Source organism: Chroicocephalus ridibundus, chromosome 1, assembly GCF_963924245.1.
Source record: "Chroicocephalus ridibundus chromosome 1, bChrRid1.1, whole genome shotgun sequence".
NCBI classification, from domain to species: Eukaryota; Metazoa; Chordata; class Aves; order Charadriiformes; family Laridae; genus Chroicocephalus; species Chroicocephalus ridibundus.
In genome coordinates, this window is record NC_086284.1 from 16,831,193 (window position 1) to 16,851,885 (window position 20,693).

Sequence of the window (20,693 nt, forward strand, 5' to 3'; positions counted from 1 at the left end):
AAAGAAGCATGGCCAGCAGGTTGAGGCAGATGATTCTGCTCCTCTGCTCTGCTCTGGTGAGACCCCACCTGGAATACTGTGTCCACCTCTGGGGTCCCCAACATAAGAAGCACATGGACCTGTTGGAGCAGGTCCAGAGGAGGGCCATGAAGATGATCAGGGGGCTGGAGCACCTCTTCTCTGAAGACAGGCTGAGAGAGTTGGTGTTGTTCAGCCTGGAGAAGAGAAGGCTCTGGGAAGACCATATAGCCCCTTCCAGTACTTCCACCCAGATTAGGGTGCCACTGTGGATGAACACCAACTCAAGTGAAAAAAGTCAAATAGCATTACATCGTGAGGAAAGCAATAAGGAATAAACCAAAAGAAAAATACAAAAGAAACTCAAGCAAAAAAAAAAATGCGGTAGAAAGATCTACAGCTCCAGTATTGCTGTGCTGTTCTCGTCTTCCCATATCAAAACGTTCAAATGGAATTTGAAATGGTGTAACATGGGCACTAGGAATGATCACAAGTTTATTAAAGATTCACCGTAAGGAAGGATTAATAGTCTGAGATTTTTCAGTCTCTGAAGGACATAGCTAAAAGCGATATGACAGATATCTTACAAAATCATGAATGACTCAACTAAGATGAATCAGAAACTGGTATTCATAATCACAAAAAAAAGTGCCAGAAAACAGTAAAAGAAGTCACAAGGAATGTTATTAAATTATGAAATTTATTTACGCTGCAAGCCAGTGGGAATATATTTTTATTACAGATTAGGCTAGGAATTATTTCAGTCTAGGCTAGGGAAAATTTTAGTTGACTACAATTTGGTTGATGCTCTGACTTTATTTTAATACCCAGGACACAAATATTAATTTACCTTTTTCCACAACAAAACCCAACCTTTTAGGCATTAATGACAGAACTGGTTGAGAATTTACCTTTTCATATAAGGGGCAGTATTTCTCCACAAGTTCAGAAAACAACGTCAAAACATTTATTTAGTCATGTTTTTGATGAAAAATGGATCACTATTGCTAGTACATGTAGTACTTGCATGATTATGTTTTTTTAAAAAGAAATCTACTGCTACTTATTTATGGATTATTTATGGAATTACATTCTTTGAATTAAAACCATTTTGTGCTTTCTACTTCTGTTATTTGATTCACATATCAGATGCATTTAGATTTTCTAACTAAACTTAAGCCCCTAAAGACATGTTTAAATGCATATATGCTTAGACTTCATCCCAAAACAAATGCACAGGAGCCTGTGGGGCAACAGCAGGAAGAGAGCACAGCCCCACTGGAAACTCCTGAGTCCCACGAGAAACATTTCACGGGCTAGAAGTATATGTTTTACCATTTCATCCTTTTATACTTTTTTTTGCTCTAATAGATTGTGAGTTGTTTTTCTGTCTATCTCTGCCAGCTGGTCTTCTCTCAGCTGCAAATCTCATATTTCTCTACTTCCATGTTCCTCCTTATGCTCTTTTCTTTTCTCTTTCTTGCATAAAATATTTATTTTCTCTCCTTTCTTTTCCTCTCTTCTTCCTATTTGTTTGCTCTAGAATTCTTTGGAGACTCTTGACTGATTTTTATAGATTTAGACTAGACTTGTCTTGTTGATACTGTGTCCACAAGTCAGATTTTATTCAGTTTCCATCACCTAAAAATCTGAACAAGTCTTACTTTGTTTAATATAGCTTTTAGTTTGAGTATCGCTTACCCCAGCAGCCCATCTTCTGTCTAACTGAACACAGCTTTATAGTCACATTCTTCTCCTGCGATGCCGACTATGACATTTCCTCTAAGTCACATCAAATACAAACCTCTCACCTCACCTTATAAAACCTGTCTCCCTTCCCTGCTTGTTTCTAATTTCCTAAATTCTTGTCATTCTCCAAAGCCGTCAGTCACTCCACAGAAAATTCCAGAAAACTCTATTGATTTCAATGTTTATATTTTGCACATTCCTGAATGTTTTTCTAGTTGTATCTTGCAGTACTAAGCACATTACCCTGATAAAATTAATTGTCTCACAAATTAAAAGGGCCACTGGAAATGAAATAACCGACATGTGTCTCCATATCTGTGTTTGTATCTGCATACACAAATGCTCTTGCATAATTTGAGTTTTTCTTGCTAAGCTTAGAATCATAGAATCACAGAAACGTTTTGGTTGAAAGAGACCTTTAAGACCTTCAAGTCCAACCATTAACCTGGCACTGTCGAGTTACCACTAAACCATGTCCCTCAGCACCACATCTACACGTCTTTTAAATACCCTGAGGGATGGTGTTCCAATGCTCGCCAACACTTTCAGTGTAAAAATTTTTCCTAATATCCAATCTAAACCTCCCCTGGCACAACTTGAGGCTGTTTCCTCTTGTCCTATCACCTGTTACCTGGGAGAAGAGACCAACCCCCAGCTCTCTACACCCTCCTTTCAAGTAGTTGTAGAGAGCGATAAGGTCTCCCCTCAGCCTCCTTTTCTCCAGGCTGAACAACCCCAGCTCCCTCAGACCCTCCTCATAAGACTTGTTCTCCAGACCCCTCACCAGCTTCGTTGCCCTTCTCTGGACACAATCCAGCATCTTAATGTGTTTCCTGTAGTGAGGGGCCCAAAACTGAACACACTACTTGAGGTCGAATACAGCATGATATGTTGATTTATTTGTCATAATTGTCACTGCACTGGTAAAGAAAGCTTTGGTGTATGAAAATTCTCGCCCTTCTATAATTGATTGCCTGCTTTAATCTTTCAAAATGTAAATATTAACCCATGTTTGAGAAAATAGGCGGTTTTTCTTAAGCTCACTGTTGTACTGCTGTTAATCCTGAAGAGCATTTTAGAATATGCAGTGGACCTGAGCAAAGCACATCAGATCAAAGTTATCTCCACCAATTACTAGCTTTACTCCTGGGCAGGTTCGAAAAACGAGACGCAGAGCTTTTCTGTGATAATCTCAACAAATGGAAAACTGATGATATTTCATATTTTAAACATTCCTTATTTTCCAGGTGTGATGGGGGAATACGAACCAAAAATTGAAGTCCATTTTCCTTACACAGTTACAGCTGCAAGAGGAACTACTGTTAAGATGGAGTGTTTTGCACTTGGCAAGTAAGTACAGATTCTTTCATAATTAGACATCACTGTTTATTAAGATGTGACGTACCTAATTTGTTATTTCGTTATTTTACGGGATTTTGTTTTCACAGACAGTTCTTACTGCATGCTCAAAGTAACCAATTGACTAAGTAGCCAATTATGAATTGCCCAGCCATTTCTGTGGACAGTAATTCATTCAAGATAAAAGACTCTTTGTCAAGAAGAAAAGTAACATTCTTGTAAACAGAAAAAGGAAAGTTTATTACCAGACACACATTTACTCACTGTGATGATAAATCAGTAAATTAGATTTTATTCTGCCAGAACATCATAGTTGGAGAATAAACACGATAAGCAGGTTTTTTTCCCCAGATGTTAGTTTAAAGATGAAGCTAAGAGCACAATGTTTTAAACATGTCCTAACACACTTTGTGGCAGTGCCAGGGGTCTAGTTTCTACCTGACCTAATAATTAGTGTGACCAAAGTGCTAGAGAACGGGTGTTTAGTCTGTATTATTATCCACAGCAAGAGTTTTTTTCATATGTTTATTGATAAATTAGTTTAGGGAGAGAAAGATTTTAGAAATACGTCTTCGCTATTTCATACAAATTAAACAAGAAATGAAATTACTTCTATATACTATTCAGATCATAGAACATAGGATGAAATTGATAACAGTTCAATTCTTTTGTGGCAGTTACTATTATTATTGTTGCCAAGAATAAGGGTGTCAAGGGTAGTATACAGTCTGACAGAACTAAGAAGCAATTCTAGGGATTCAAAGAAATTATTCTTTCTTCTGTACATGTATGTAGCTAAAAACTGGTGTTCCATCAGTGATGTTTCACTAGAGACTAATAAACCAATACAAAGGGTCAGTTTTTTTCGAAAATACCCCATCAAATTCTTTGTTGGGGGGGGGGGGTGGTGTTGAAAGAAATCTCACTGTATTGAATTCCTTTCAGTTCCTTTTGATAGTAGTGTTCTTTTTGGTCTTTTTCAACCCACCGAAGTCATGCTGCTCAATATCATATATCCTGCTTGGTTGTTTAGTTCACAGCACATACAGGTTCCTTGCAGCCTGGCTTTGATTAAGAAACTGAAAGTATTTGTAACTCCTGTGGAGGAACTTCAGAAATCAGTTTGGTTGAGGGGTACCGTATCCTCCACACCAATTCTTCTTACATATTTACCTAAGTAGGTGCAAAGCATAAGAGGAAAGGAGTTTTAAAGCAATAATTTATTTTCCTGAGGATCACCACTCCAGCTTGCTCGGCAGGTCTGGTTTTCCAGAACAACCTTTCAAAGCCTGTCTCTACTACCTGAGAGGCCTTTTTAAATGTTTTTATAGTCATTTTGGCCTTCGTGTGTCACTGGTCACTGGATTTTTTTGTTCAGATTTTTCTCTTAGCAGTTCCTATTTACTGGCTGGATAAGAAAGGTCTTAAATTTGTTTCCCTTCTTGTCTGTTTTTCCTGGTTGACCAATATCCACATACTCTCATTGAGCAGATCAACAGAAAGTATTCACAAATAATTACAGAGGAATTCTGACAAAGTATTTTAATTGTATCTATTTAGGCCCAGTGAAGTTGAAGGAGAGGCAGGACACAACCAAACCAGTCCAAATGAAATGTGGACTATGAGCTATGAGAGGGCTATGACACTGGCTAATGTGACATTGGACAGCAAGAGCGGCTTTTGTAAATTCATTCCCCACTTAAATGTAGGCAGTAGTTTAGAAAGCAAAGATGAGGGGAGGACTTCTATAGGGTAAAAGACAAGTTCTTATGTTTTATAAAATAAAGATAAGGAAAGAGCTACATGAGAGAGGACAGAAAAGCAATAAATGGAGAGATTCTCAGAAATGCTGAAGTGTATGAGGAAAAGAGCTGTTCTGTAGAGGGTGGTGGCTCCAGTCTCTTTCCTGTCATCAACACTGACCAATCTTCTGCCAGGTCAGTAGTTGGCAATGGGGCCCTTTTACTCTTGGCTATGGCTGAAGCAGTAACCAACACGTTAGTTTCTGTTGTCCTCATTTTGCTGGAATTAAATTGCAGTTCCTGACAGATTACAAGTCAACTGTCACTTTCCAGTGGAGGTATGCCACATGTTGTCCTTCACAACCATCACTGACAGGCAAGAAACGCGGCTACTGATACCTTCCATCCTCAGCACCTTGGGATTTAGTAAACCCTCTCAAACACTGTCAGTCACTATTCAAACAACCACATAAGGAAGGCGAGGGTTGACAGGAACGGCTTCAATTAGCTTATTTCCACATTCGTACTTGGCATTAACCTTTAATAAAGGAAAAAAAAACAAAAACACCTGAACCATCAAGGAATGTAAGGTTATCTAATAAGTTGACCCCATTTGCTGCTATTATAATGGGCAGCTATTTTTACCATGCACATTCCTTATCTTCTTTTTGCAGCCATTAATGCACAATCAAATCAGCTGAGTTGAAATTGCTTTCAACCTGATACGGTAATAATTACATGAATGACATTTCAGGCCTCGTTTGAAACCTGGAGGCTGAGGTGTGAGGTAGAAACGGATCACGTTTCCTATTCATTTTCATCATTTTCATTTTTTGTCCTCATCTCTTATTCCCTATAGCTTGTAAGAATCTTTTCTTGTTACACTGCCACGGGTCCTCGTTACCAAACTGAATCAGCAACTAATTTGTTCCTTCTTTATTTAGCATTTTGAGATTTGAATTCTTATTGTAAATAACACAGAAGTTATTCCAGTCTCAAAGCCAATGTGCTCCTGTTTTTCTCATAGTTTAATTTAGCTGTCTGAAAGACTCGCTCTTCTCTCTCTTCTGTAACTGTGAGAATGACAGACGTTCTGGTGAGATTTCCTGAAGTAGGCATTTGGCAAATATTCCAGAAAGAGCCTAGTCTTTAGTTACAGATTAATGATTTATTAATAGTGTTTATTTAGAAATGCCAGTCACTATGGCTGTAGGAATTAAATAAATTGGAGCTCTGCAGCTTTTGTCTCCAAACTAAAATCAAATGTCTTAATTGCCTGACAGACAGAAATTCTCTGAGAAGGATTTTATTCTGATCCAAGCAATATGTAGCCAGTGCAGTTGTAAGTGAAAATATTATGTTACTGATGTCACTTATAAATAGACTTCGTTGTTGCTAAATAACTCCAAGTAATACAGGAGTAAAATACCTCAAAATTATGTTATGTTTATTAGATAATACTGCTTATAATGAGCATCATTCATTGTCGAAGAAATCACTGCATATATCCATGATTTACTGCTGAGGTATAACGGGAGGGATGACAGACAGAGGAGTCAAAATTTGCTGCATTATATATCAGAGTGTGTATTTTGCAATTAGTGATGTATGGTGATTTGTGATGGATATTTATGCTGGCCCACGTTTGTTGAAATGTTATTTTATAGCCATATTCACTGATACATCCACACAACAGCTTGTGTTTGGATTATGTCTATGTTTCATATACCTCTGTATATACAGCATACAGATACAGTTTCTGCCACCCATTTATGTCATTTTTATTAGGAACACTTAAATTTTTGTTTGTTTCCTAACAAGACAGAGGATCTTTTTCTTTTTTTTAAAAGAATAATAAAAATACCCACTGGCATTTACAAAGTATTAATATGTTCTATTTTTTAAAATTTTCATAGGAACAGAACTCCATTTTTTAAATTTATATAAATGCTAAATCCTGATTAAGATTTACATTAAACATAGTTAAAATAATGATAATTAAAAAGGAAAAAATTTCTTTTAAAACTTACTGAATGGAAGAATTCAAAACACCTACATTAAAAATCTAAATCTAACCAGCAGTATTTTAATATTTGCTTTTAAGTAACACAACTTTCACCGCTTGTCTCTTCTGTTATTTAAAAAGACAAGGTGATTTTTTGGTAAAACGAATAAATGAGCTTATTGGTAATGAGGTGGTTGTTTGTAGTCCAGATAATCCTGGTTTTCTAACAAATCCATCATTCCAATGTCAGAACTGAAGTTTATTATGTAAATTGGGAAGACAGATCATGACGTAGTTCTGTGGGTACGTTCTGGTGAAGAAGCCATCGTTTTCCCAGCTGACACGCCTGCACACATCACAGCATTCCTGGCTTTTCCTGCTGTCAGGCACTGCCTTCTGTGACAGCAGGTTGCCATTTTCGTTTTGTCTCAAATATTACTGACTTTTTTTCCAAGAACATCTGGAGGCAACTGGTTAATTCTTTCATTTCTTTTTTGATGTACTTTTTTAAAAGGAAGAATTGTAATGTCTTCATTTTTCTCCCCATTAAAAGGATATGAAACTAATGGTGCTGTTAGGCAAAAGGACTTTAAGTTCTGTCCCCATCATGTGCCATATTAATTAGTGAAGCACTTCCAGTGATGGCCATCTGAGTGTTCCTTAACACTTCCTGACTCTGCAGTATAGTTATCTTATCAGTTATTTTAATACTATTATTTTAACACTATTATTTTAACATGGGACTTAAAAGCAGGCATAGATGGAAATATATGGCTTTTAAAAGCCTCAAAATGAATAAGTTTTCATAGTTCGAGCAATGATCCAAGCTCGCATGAAAAGCTGTAGGTTACAACCCTCCTCAATGAGCACAGATCCTTGCCCTCAAAGTAAAGCAAGAAAAAGGAAATGTCAGAAAATTATCACTCTTTTTCCTTTTTTCTCCTTTTTTTTTCTTCTGGTATATAACTCTAGATTTACTTTTTTTTCCCGTTTCAAATAATTCTTCTACAGCCACTCTTTCACACAGATTTTTTAATGTAAAATTGTGTATAATACACTCACCTTACTTGACCGTCACACTTCAGCCTTTTTCTCACTGCATTTTTGGTCATGCGTCACAACATACAAAAGCTTCTATATTATTCTCCATATAAACTTCATAATTCATTGTTTTTTTGTCTCCGTCCAGAAAAAAAAATAAATATAGATTTTGTATTATGATAGTGCCAACAGACAATTTTGAGTGAGTTATCACATTTTATTTCTCATTAGAACAAATTAGAGGATGTGGGGCTATTGCTGTACCTGTAGGTTACCAAAGTTTTCAATCTTTGCCTTTAAAATGGGATCCCCAGGCTATGTAGACTGCCAAGAGGATTGTTTTGCTAAAAAAAAAAATACTTTTATACATCCTTTTTTTTTCATAATAGTTATTTTTTAACCACATAGATCAACACATAAAGATCAAAAGAATCAATAGAGAACAGTGCTGACAGACAATTTTTCTTACAAGCCATAAGCTTACTTTTCTGTATTTTTGAGAGACTGTTTTATGCTTGGGCTATTTCTATATGATAGTAACATCTACACAGTTTATCAATATTCTTTCTAAATGCTACCTTACTTCACTTTAGTAATGTCAAAACCATGGTTTTTATTGTGAAATATTCTTAGTTAAAGGTAAGAATAAAATAGATATATTGACTTCCTTTTATTACTGAATTATGATCAGACTGTTGTGATAGGAGTCTTGTTCATGCTGTTATATTTAATATTGCTTTAATATTTCTATTGTAAACTTTGTTTTGAAGAGATTTATAACTCAGTCATAAACTTTCATCCCATTCAATATGGCTTGCAAAAACTCAGCTGATAGTCCATTTTTAAATCTTGCTTTCTAAATGAAATAAAATAAGATAAAAAGAAGGTGAAGTTACATATATTTAAGTCATACAAATGCATGAAATTTAGTGACTTGTAATCTAGGAAATGTTCTAAAATGTTCTCTTGAAACAATGAACTCTGAATCAATTCTGGTTAATAAGTATCTCAAAGTTTTAAATCCATGGAATATAGGATTTTATTTTCTCTGCTTGACCTGATTTCTTTTAACAGACTTTTCTAATCCTCCTTCAAATTTTTATTAAAACTCCTATTATTTATTTTATGTCACGATCAATATTTTCATTGCAGAGTATGTACATGTAGAGAGAGCTTACTGGAGATTTTTCAATATGCAGAAGTAAAAGCAAAAGGTGTTTGGATAAGTTAATATGATACATAAGCAAAGATCAGGGTGGTGATACAAAAAATCTTTATGATCCAGTGAAGGGCATTTGGCTGTAACTGTGGAGAATTGCATGAACTATCTGAAGAAATTATTTTTGCTGGTGTTGCTCATTAAGACAATGGCATAGGATAATGGCTGTAAAGAAGGCTTTTCTAGATATTGCAGAACTTTTGGGAGATGTAAGTCCACATTAAAAGGATGTTTCTGTAAAGACTGGTCAGCGTTCAGCAAACAATATAGTGAGGAAGAGAGTAATTTCACAGAAGAAGGAAGGTTAAAGGCACTCAAGAAGTGCATCTTTGGCCAAAGGTTTTATAGTATCTGGTTCCTTTCTTTTCCTCCTCTGAACTTCAGCTGTATGTGGTTTTTGCCAGCAACACAAAATTGACAAATAATCCCACAATGAGTCACAGATCCAGGTCGCACAGTTCTCTAACACATGCAGTTATCCATATGGTCCCTCAACACAGGAGAACAGAAGTTTCCAGCATTGCACCATACTGTTTCTTAACTGCAAAGGACAAAACTTAACCCTCTCTGGTCTTCAGATTTGTAAAGTATGTTTTTTTCCTTTCAGTCCACCAGTTAAAACTATGCCCTAAGTCTTCCATATCTTTCTCCCTGACTTTTGTTGTTTTATTGGCTGATCTTAGCAAATCCAATATTACCTATTTTAGACTGGTCCAGAATGTTTCAGAACTGGTATTTGTGTTTTGGCTGTAGACAGCAAGATTCTTCCTGACTTCAGACTTGGCAGGAGGCATCTCCCGCTATAAATCGTCAGGAGAAGCAAACAAGTCCTTCCCATAACCCGACCCCTCCCCACTAATCCAGTGTCAAAAAAGATATCATGAGGATTTCTATTCTGAGATCAGATTCTTTTCTGACATAAATCTCCTTAATACAAATCCATGAATCCACCTCTCACTCCAACCCTGGTGTTATGCTAAAGAGTAGCAGACCGAATGCACTGATCACAGTTTAAAACAAATTTAAAGTTAACCTCTGTTAACTGCACTACACCACATCCCAGGGGCATCGAGATGAGTGAGGGTCAAGGTGGCAAGCAGCAGCTGAGTATTAGTGGGTATAAAGACGGGAATATAACATGAGTGTAAAATGATACTAACATCCATCACATAAAAGAGGCTTCACTGTTTTTAGGGCCAAGTATGACAGTTCTGTTGGCCGTTTCTTTGGGATATGTCAGCAGATCTTTACAGTGTGGTGGCAGTCAAGAGATGTAGCTCAGAAGTGTTGTCTGAAGTGGGATGGCCATTCAGCCCCAGCAGCTGCTCCTTTCTAGGTATTGTCTTTTGGAAATTATTAAGTCACCTTGTGCTTTTCCATGAACATAAATCAGTTCTTGCCTCTTCCCACCTCTGTATGGTGACATACAGAAACACCTTTGGTTTTACAGGCAACGTGATTCTATACTAAGGACTTTCAGAGCACATTAACAGCTCTCATTTCCACCGAATCCTGTGACACTAACACATATGTTGCTATCCCCAGCATGGGAACAGCTGGTCAAAACAAAGTATGAAGGTACATGATGAATCACTGCATCAATAAATGAAGGTTGGAGGGTTGAGGAATTCTTACCAAGTTTAATATAGAAATTTCAGGCAAAGAGAAAGCTAATTTTCACTTATGTTTTACGTGTATTATGGTACTCACAATTTAATGACATGCCAAGATCCTTGGCTTGCGTTAAATGGAGCAAATCATTCTAGATACTATACATCCAATTCCTTGTTGGATGTAAGGATTCAAATATTCAGTATTTTTCCTACATATAGGAGAATTACTAGGAGAATGAGGAGTGCTAGCATCTGGGCATCATTGACTATTAAGCAAATTCACAGTGTAGATGTCCACAGGTAGTAATTTTCCTTCACCCTCAAAACCAGTACTTATCTACAGGTCACAGACGCATAAAATGGCTGTTTTCTCTTTTTAAAACAGGAAAACCATGGCATAGCGTATTAAATTACAAAGATATGTCCAAAATCAAACTGCAGGATAGAGACAAAAAATAGCATAGAAATGTATGTTTCTAAGTCCCATATGACAAAAAACCATGTTCCTCTGTGCCCCTTCACACCAATTCTCACTTCAAGGAAAAGATTTTGTTAATTTTATCAGATACCAAACCTAGAAGCTGTGGAAGCTGCTCTTAAAGTTTGCCAGTAACAAAACAAACCCAAGAGGGAAATGAACACTCTCAGTAGAAGAGCATTTGTCAATGTTATAAGTAGGGATGTCCTTTCCCCTGGAAATAAACTTGTGATAAGATGAAGGAACCTTTTTAAACATGAACATGGCATCTTCAAGCTCAGTTTGTTTCTGTGAGACAGGAATAGATCCAGGATTTTTTTTTCCTTTGATAGCACATATTGTTTATGTCAAATAAATCTTTCTAAAACTTTCATCAATCTAAAGTTCATTTTTAGCTCATACTGAATAAGAATTTATGTCATAAGGTGCTAGACCAGGATTGGATTTTGTTCCTATTTTTAAGGCTGGATTGATTTCTGCCTCCCTTTAAGTGGACTTGTTCTTGCATAGACTTTATAATGCTGTTACAAATATTTCGATCATTCATAGCAGTGTAATAAAGATTCTTTGGTAAATTACAAGTAGCACTCCCGGACCTCATTCTGCCTTACTCTGACTAAATGCTTCATACTTACATCTAAAAATTTACAGTTAATTGCTTTTACCATATGGCATAGGGAAAGTGGGAAAAAAAACCACCAAACTGCAAGTCCCCGTCAGTAGAACGTCATTCTCGAAGAAGCAATATTACCAATCCCTTCCCTTTCTCTCTCACAACCATCAAAGAAAACTTGTAAATACTGCTAAAAACTCTGTTCAGTAATTTACACGGCTTTGCTTTAAGTTTAAAGATGTAGGAGCCTTTTTTTGCATGCCAAACTTACTATCCAGAAGCACATATGTAGGCTTTATCTCTGTGTCAGAGGTTGAGAGGACCAGAAGGAAACAAATTCTGGCAATTGTCAATAGTAGGTTCTCAGAGTTAGCATTGGGGTTTTTCTCTTCAGGACTTCCCACAAATTAATGCATATAATACTGTGTGGTACAAGAGCCTGGAATCCAGCACTTCCAAAATCATCACACTCACTGTCTTCAAACTCTGTGGCTGATCAGCAGGTTCAAAGCCATCTCGCACACCCCGGTCACACTGGATTTACATGTGGTGCTCATTTGCATCATGACTGGCAGTAGACTTGTTTCTGGAAGTCCTGGACTCATCGTAACTAGTCCTCTGGAGTTGATCTGTACACGTACATTGGCCACATCTGTACAGCAAGGTTAAGAAATCCTAGATTAATGTGCCAGCTACAGAAATTCTGCCTGGACAAAGTTTGGAATAGAGAAAAATTACATGAGAGAAAGTCCAGTTATAAAATGGCTTTACACAGGGCAAGTAAACATAGTGGCACCGTAGTACTGCAGCCCTGAGAATCCATACCCATACCCACTGAAAACATGTCACCTCTTCAGGAAAATCTTCTGCATTGTGGATCCTTCATGTACTATCCCCCATACTAACAAAGGAGATGTCATGTATGTCTTTTGCTTTTCAAGCTGCTTCAGATTCTCTTCTCAACAGCCTTGATCAAGTCACAGGCTGGTGACAATTTACCTGTTGTTATGTCTTAATACTTTTCAGAACAATGTCCACTTCCTCCAGCGTGCCCCCAGCCAGCAAGCTGAGGTAGAGCGTGATACAGAGATGCACAAAAAAGGGTCACTGGATGGCTGAGGAAAAAACAGGGCTTACTTCTGTCCTTATTTAACAGTTGTAGTAGCTCAACACCTTCTCTATCCCACAGTATAGCATTTGCTATGCTATAATGACAAAAAAATAATAGGGAATTATGCAATGTGGCCAACACTGAATCCACAGGTGTTCAGCTCTTTTCTGTTAAATTTTTCACCACCTAGCTGTGCTGTTGTGATTGCATTAAGAGTAAATACCACTATCTAACTTTCAAATGGAGAAAAAAAATGTTATGGAATGGTTTTGCCACTTTACTCACTACTTGTGAAACCAATATCTTGCTTATTGTGGATCTTTTTTTTTTTCTTGTGAATCAGATGACTCTTGTGTTCATGATTAACTTGAATTGGAGAATTTGGAAAAATCTTTTAAATTACCACAAGTGCCAGCTGCGTTCTCTAACTTCAGCTATCAGTTAAGGTTCAAGTTTGAGCTAATAGTTTAAGCTCTGATCAATCAGTGGAGCAAAGCCTCTGGAGTATAATTCACTATGAAAAATGAATCATTATAGACAATGAATCATTATCTGTAGCACTTTTTTGGATGTTAGAGATGCCCTAACATTTTAGGACTTAAAGTGTGAAGAAAATGACATGAAGCCAGATGTGCAGCCAAGCGAGCACACTGTCCTTGCTCCGTGCCATAAAGAACAAGCCAGCAGTGGTGGGAAAGCACATCCGCATTAGTGTATGACACCGATACGTGCATCAGACCTTTTTAGTATGGTCATAGATGTGTGTTGATGTGACTTGCAGACCTGGACTTGTTCCTGCATACAGGCTTCAAACTTATCATCATTTTCTTCTATTCCATTTCTATTCTTAAGTCACCATTACTCACAGCTGCTATATTTCACGAGTACTATCTTTTAATAATCAAATGAAAGGAAAATTTATTATCTTGTCTCCTAAATCTTTGCATGTGATCAGAACAGATTTATATGGGATGTTCTAAAGGTAGAATCACGGTAGTGGTTGATGGGCATTTCTGGAAAGTATCTGATGGAAAGAATTTCATAATACTCCTCAGCATTTTAATCCTACATAATTATCCTGTAATAATTAGAAGATATTTAGCACAGTTGCAAGGCTGGAGGGCATAAGGAGAAAGGTTTTTTTCTGGTCTCAAATGCAGGGGCAGAGGTTTTCGAGATATATTATGATGTGAACTGGTGGGTTTGAAGGCACAGCTCACAACAGTGATGCATGGTAAAGAGAAATAGTGTGGAGAGGAACTGAAACTACAGTAGAAGGTAAAATATTTCAAAAGAGCACATCAATTTGCACAAACCAAAAACAGAAAAAGTAACCGATGCATTCTTATTTAAGATATTGCTGAAAAACTAGGAGCTCAGATCCATGGAAAAGGTATTTTAAAATTCAGACATAACTTTCATTTCCACATCATCCCTTTTCTGAAATAAACATATGCTTTATAAATCCAATTAAATTCTTTTTCAGATTAAATTGCCAAAGAAAAAAAAAACGCATAAAATTGCTTCCAATATTTTTTTCAAAAGATTTTTATTTCCCAGAATCACAGAATGACAGGGGTTGGAAGGGACCTTCGGAGATCATCTAGTCCAACCCCCCTGCCAAAGCTGGAACACCTAGAGCAGGTTGGACAGGAACACATCCAGGCAGGTTTTGAATATCTCCAGAGACGGACACTCCACCACCTCTCTGGGCAGCCTGTTCCAGTGCTCTGCCACCCTCAAAGTAAAGAAGTTTTTCCTCATGTTAAGATGGAATTTCCTGTGCTCCAGTTTGCGCCCGTTGCCCTTGTCCTGTCACTGGGCACAACTGAGAAGAGTCTGGTCCCTTCCTCTTGACACCCACCCTTTAGCTATTAATAAGCATTGATGAGATCCCCTCCCAGTCTTTTCTTCTTCAGGCTATACAGACTCAGATGTCTCAGCCTTTCCTCGTAAGAGAGGTGCTCCAGTCCTTTGATAATCTTTGTAGCCCTTCACTGGACTCTGTCCAGCAGTTCCCTGTCCTTCTTGAACCAGGGAGCCCAGAACTGGACACAGTACTCCAGATGCACCCTCGCCAGGGCAGAGTAGAGGGGGAGGATGACCTCCCTCGGCCTGTGGGCCACGCTCTTTTTAATGCACCCCAAGAAACCACTGGCCGTTTTGGCCACAAGGGCACATTGCTGCCTCATGGCCAACTTGTTGCCCACCAGGACTCCCAGATCCCTCTCCGCAGAGCTGCTTTTCAGCAGGTCAACCCCTAACCTGTACCTGTGCATGGGGTTATTCCTCTCTAGGCGCAGGATCCTACACTTGCACTTGTTGAACTTCATTAGGTTCCTCTCTGCCCAACACTCTACCCTATCCAGATCTCTCTGAATGGCAGCACAGCCTTCTGGTGTGTCAACCACTCCTCCCAGTTTTGTGTCATCAGAAAACTTGATGAGGTTACACTCTGTCTACTCACCCAGGCTGTTGATGAATATGTTGAACAAGACTGACCCCTGGGGAACACTGCTAGTTACAGGTCTCCAACTGGACTCTGTGCCCCTGATCACAACACTTTGAGCTCTTCCATTCAGCCAGTTCTCAATCCACCTTACCGTCCACTCATCTAACCCACACTTCCTAAGCTTCCCTATGAGGATGTTATAGGACACTATGAGAAAAGCCTTGCTGAAGTCGAGGTAGACAATGTCCACTGCTCTCCCCTCATGCACCAGACATAGAAGGCTATCCAATTGGTGAAGCATGATTTCCCCTTGGTGAATCCATGTTGACCACTCCCAATAACGTTCTCTTCCTTTACATGCTTAGAGATGACATTCAGGATGAGCTGTTCCACCACCTTACCAGGGATGGAGGTGAGGCTGACTGGCCTGTAGTTTCCTGTGTCCTTCTTGCTCTTTTTGAAGACTGGTGTGACAGTAGCTTTCCTCCAGTCCTCAGGTACCTCTCCTGTTCTCCATGACCTTTCAAAGATGATGGAGAGCAGCTTTGCAATAACATCTGCCAGCTCCTTCAGCACTTATGGGTGCATCCTGTCAGGGCCCATGGATTTGTGGGTGTCAAGTTTGCCTAAATGATCTCTAACCCAATCCTCCTTGGTCATGGAGAGTATTCCTTACTCCAAGCTCTGTCTCTTACCTCCAGGGTCTGGGATTCCTGAGGGCTGGCCTTAGCAGTAAAGACTGATGCAAAGAAGGCATTCAGTAACTCCACCTTGTCTGCATCCCCCATCATCAGGGTACCTACCTCATTCAGCAGTGGGGCCCACATTTTCCCTAGTCTTTCTTTAACTTCTGATGTACTTGAAGAAGCCTTTCTTATTGCCCTTGGCATCCCTTGCCAGGTTTAATTCCAAGTGGGCCTTAGTTTTCCTCGTTGCATCCCTGCGTACTCTGACGTTTCTATACTTCTCCCAAATGGCCAGTCCCTTTTCCCACATTCTGTAAACTTCCTGCTTCCAATGAAACTTGTGAAGAATTCCCAACAAATTCAACAGCACTTGTCCCAAATAATATACTGCTGAATAATGACTCTTATAATCTCTTCTAGATGTAATGTAAAAATATAACGCGTATTTTCTTCAAATTCAAAGTGGACAAACCCACAGTTATGTCTATCACAGTCACCAATGACCTCTTAGAACTTTTATTTCAGCTCAGATGAATGAGAGATTTAATGATGGTGTTTTTGAAGTCAAATAGGATTTTTTTCTTGGTAGTGCTAGGATTTACCAGTAGTATTCAACAGATTTTTTACAAAAATGAGGAGAAATCTTATCTTTGAACTCAATTTAAACTTGAGTGAAGGTACTCATAAGAGTTGAATGTGAACAGGGTTATGATAAACAAGGAAACCATATTCCTATAAATGTCTGCTGAGACCACAATAAAAATTTATTGTAACGATTATAAGATTTAACAATTATGCATATTACATTAAACTCATATTAATGCTAGAGATAGTTCTGCTGTTGCTCTATTTTTTAAAAAGCTGTGGATCATTTGAAAAGACGAACATCATGTGCATATGTTACTTAGCTTTTATGGTGGATTTTATGAGTTTTCTAGAACAGTCACACAATTCTATTCTTTCACATCCTTACTCAAATGTATTTCTTTCTTTCATTTCATTCTCACGCAAGTCACAGAGGAGACATAGGTAGAGATATATTTTTATTTCAGATGTAAAATTCATACCTCACTTGTAAGTTATGCAAGGAAAATAAGGAAAATAAGAAGCTTCATTAAACAGAACTACAAGTTGTCTGTGAATAGTGATTTGCGGTTTGGGAGTGCTTTCCTTTGAAATCATTAAATCTACACAGATAAAGTAATTTTATCTCCTTGATAAACTCCATTTACTACCTCACACTGATGAAGAAAAAATTGAACTTTTTAAAATGTTTCCTAATGATTCAGAGAACAAGTTTCCTCTGTATTTGCCATGCTATACACTTTTACTTTCTGTAGCATACATGAAAGCAAATTTCAAAAAAAAAAAGTTAAACACAATTTAAAGGACATTTTCTAAATACCTGAATTTCAGAATAATCTCATAGCAGCTAAATGGGACAGCTTTCCCAGTTTATAATGTCTTCATTGTTTCTCAGAAATAAACACTATGAAAAAAATCCAGTTATCTATCAGTTCTATTCAGCAGAACAAGTTTTCTTCCATGACAATAGAGCAAAAGCATTTTGTCATTGATTTTACTGGAAGTAGGGCTGAAGGGCAAATAAGCAATAATGGGCAACAAGAATGGAACCCTTATGGTGCCAAATAAAATGTACCTGCACACGTATCTCATTCGTAAAACAGCAGTTGCTGAGTAGTATTGCATTGTAACAGCATAAGTATTCCTACTGTGCACCTGGGTTGTGATCAATAATAATTAATGAAACACTTGCCTGGCCATGGTGGCTGTTTTGCAGCCAGCAATAGTGACAATATTATATTCCATAAAGAAAGAGGACAAGCATATAAGGATCTTACACTTAAAGCTGAACCCAAAACCAGAAAGTTACAAAATCTCCAGAAAGTCACTCAGTAAGGAATATAAATATCCTATTTACTCTTTGTATTTAGAATTTAACAAGTTGAAGGGCTTGTGTCAGATAAGAATGGGAAGGTTTTTTTATTTTCTAATTGAACAGTATGTAAAATAACTTTTAATAGGAAGCAAACCATTTAAATTAGGCCCATACAAGCTGCACAGAAGAGTCCTCAAATCAAACCGACAGGACACCAAAATTTGAAATCAGTCATCAAGAAGGCGATGAGCAAGCTATAAAGCTTCCATCATGATACAGGCGGGAAAAAAAAACAGAGCTCATATGGTCCACACCCATCATATGATTCACAACCATCTATAAAAAGAAAAAGATATACATAATTGGAGTGCTGACGAAAGAGATGAGTCTCTTTTGTTTACTAAGGAAAAAAAGGTGATCAGATTTCCATACATGTATTTCTTCCATGGGGGACAGTGATAAAGGACCATTTTGCAACAATAGAGAGGTATTATAGAGACTATGTCTCAGAGAAGAATCCACACTCAAAATAAAGTATCGTTCGTCAGGTTAAGTAATCAGTTCAGCAAAGTGATAAGAGAAACAATGATTGTCTCTTGATGATATATTGAAATAAATAGCGGATACCATTCCATATAGGGCTATATGCTGGCTTTGTGAAGGTAATGAAATTCAGTGATTTGTGACATTCAGCAGATAAGATTAGAGAAACCTTCTGACCTCCAAATACAAGTCTGGGAATTTTCTGAATCTAAATGAAGTACTAGAATTTGGAGCATCTTGTCTGGAAGTTTGAGTACAGCTGCAGTAACAGCCTGATTTTAACTGGTTGAAGAATAGACAGAGATTTACCCATGGGTGATTGCAATGTCTGTATTTGTTGTGTCTCAAATTGGACACTCAAATACTGAGGGAAAGGTGTGTTTTTTTAGTGCAACTTCAAATATTTACAGCATGTAGAAGTTAGCAATGATGGCAGAAATTAATAGAAGCTTTGAATTTGAATCTATGCTATGAAGTACTTTTCCCCATCTAAACTGCCACGAGATCCAACCGTGTTTATATCTAAGCTTAGACTTGAAAGCGATTCAAATAATTACAATATATTTTTTGAAAATGTATCAGCATATAACAGTTACATTTTCTTTTTTGATATCCTCCAAGCTTCTTTTGGAATACCTGAAGCAGTCTAGTTTTCAGCCCACAAACATTTTATAACTAGAGGTCTTTTTTTTTCTTTTTTTTTTCCTTTTCTTCCCCCTTAAGTATCCATTGCCATATTTAGGCAAATGTATGTCTGTACCAAAAAGCCCAATGGGTGCACAATGACTGATGAGTGTTTGGCCAAAAAAGAAAATGGAATAAGTGCAAACACTTTCTAATCCATTTCTTCCCCCAGAATGAATGTAAATAGCACATTTTCCACATAGACCTGTGCGGAATAGCAAGCTACAGTGAAAAGCTCTTCTACTCCAGCAAGCAAGCATGCGATGCTGTGAGTCAGAAGCAGTAATGCCATTAATACATATTTCTTACACATTCACTTTTGCAACTTAAAGAATATTTCAACAGAAAAGGCCTCCAAAACTTTGGTCAACATATCTATGCAAGACACAGTGGTACTGAAACCCCCCACTTGGATGAATGTATCACTTACTGATCTCCTGAACTGCAGTTTCATTGCAGGAACATTGGGAAGTGTTGGAATTCGTTTAATTTATCCAGGCTTTGAAGTTGTTATTTTCTTTTACCTATTGAGTGAAAGTGTTCAGGAGTAAAGCACAGAGGGCTAAAGAAGATCTAGAGAGAGTATTTCAAGTGATTTACTTGATCTCGATAAAAACTTGGCCTCCCTTGTGGATGAAAGAGACACATTCGATGTAACAAACCATTTATTAAGGATTCCCTACAGCAAGTGTAGTATATCAAGCATTATATGAACCTTCATTGTGGTTATATTTTATTGCTACTTAGATTATTAAGTGTTTAAACTACCAGATAACAGAATCTATATTCTTAACAGTGGAAGAGTGCTAACAGCAATTTTACTAAATATTTCAGCCCTGTTCCAACAATCTCTTGGAGGAAAGTTAATGGTCATAACCCAAGTAAAGCCCGCCTGAGAAAATCCCAAGCTGTGCTTGAAATACCTAATGTGCAACTAGAGGACGCAGGGATGTACGAATGTAAGGCTGAAAACTCTCGTGGAAGAAATGTCTTCAGAGGACAACTACAAGTGTACAGTAAGTGTAACTGCACACAGTATTATCCAGCGATGCTTTGTCCACACTTAAGGCTTTAACTACATACAAAGGATGCTCAGGTCCAGTAGAAATGAGATATCTTTCTTCTGAAATACAATTAGTATTGAATTAAGCTATATATTTTTATTTCTTAGTAATGCATTAAAAGTCTGAAATAGAAATAAAGTTGACTCCCTCAAAGAACTGGTTTAAATACAATTTCAAGTTTGATGTTTGTGGGTTTGAGGGGGGAGGTTTAAAGGGTATCACTATAATTTTAAAAGTCTGGTTTTTTTCTCCTGATATGATATATAGCAATGACGTGTAAACTAGGCATGATGTATCTATCAGAAAACAGTATTAGAAATATCTTAGGATTTTTATCATGGTTTTATTAACGTTTCACCCTTGGTGTGCCTGGGTGCTTAGTTTTGTCAAATTCATTGTACAGGAATCAGAGCTGG

The 20,693-nt window shown here is 37.5% G+C and overlaps 1 protein-coding gene across 6 annotated transcripts in view; it reads left to right on the plus strand.

Annotated features, from left to right (window-relative positions):
* The window catches only part of CNTN5 (contactin 5), a 664,123-nt gene that overhangs the window by 500,719 nt on the left and 142,711 nt on the right, over positions 1–20,693 (plus strand). For all 6 annotated transcript variants that reach the window (XM_063329804.1, XM_063329812.1, XM_063329786.1 and 3 more), the window contains 2 exons: positions 3,015–3,117; positions 20,048–20,229. In XM_063329804.1, coding sequence (XP_063185874.1) covers positions 3,015–3,117; positions 20,048–20,229 — 285 coding nt within the window. The remainder of the gene's footprint in view (positions 1–3,014; positions 3,118–20,047; positions 20,230–20,693) is intronic.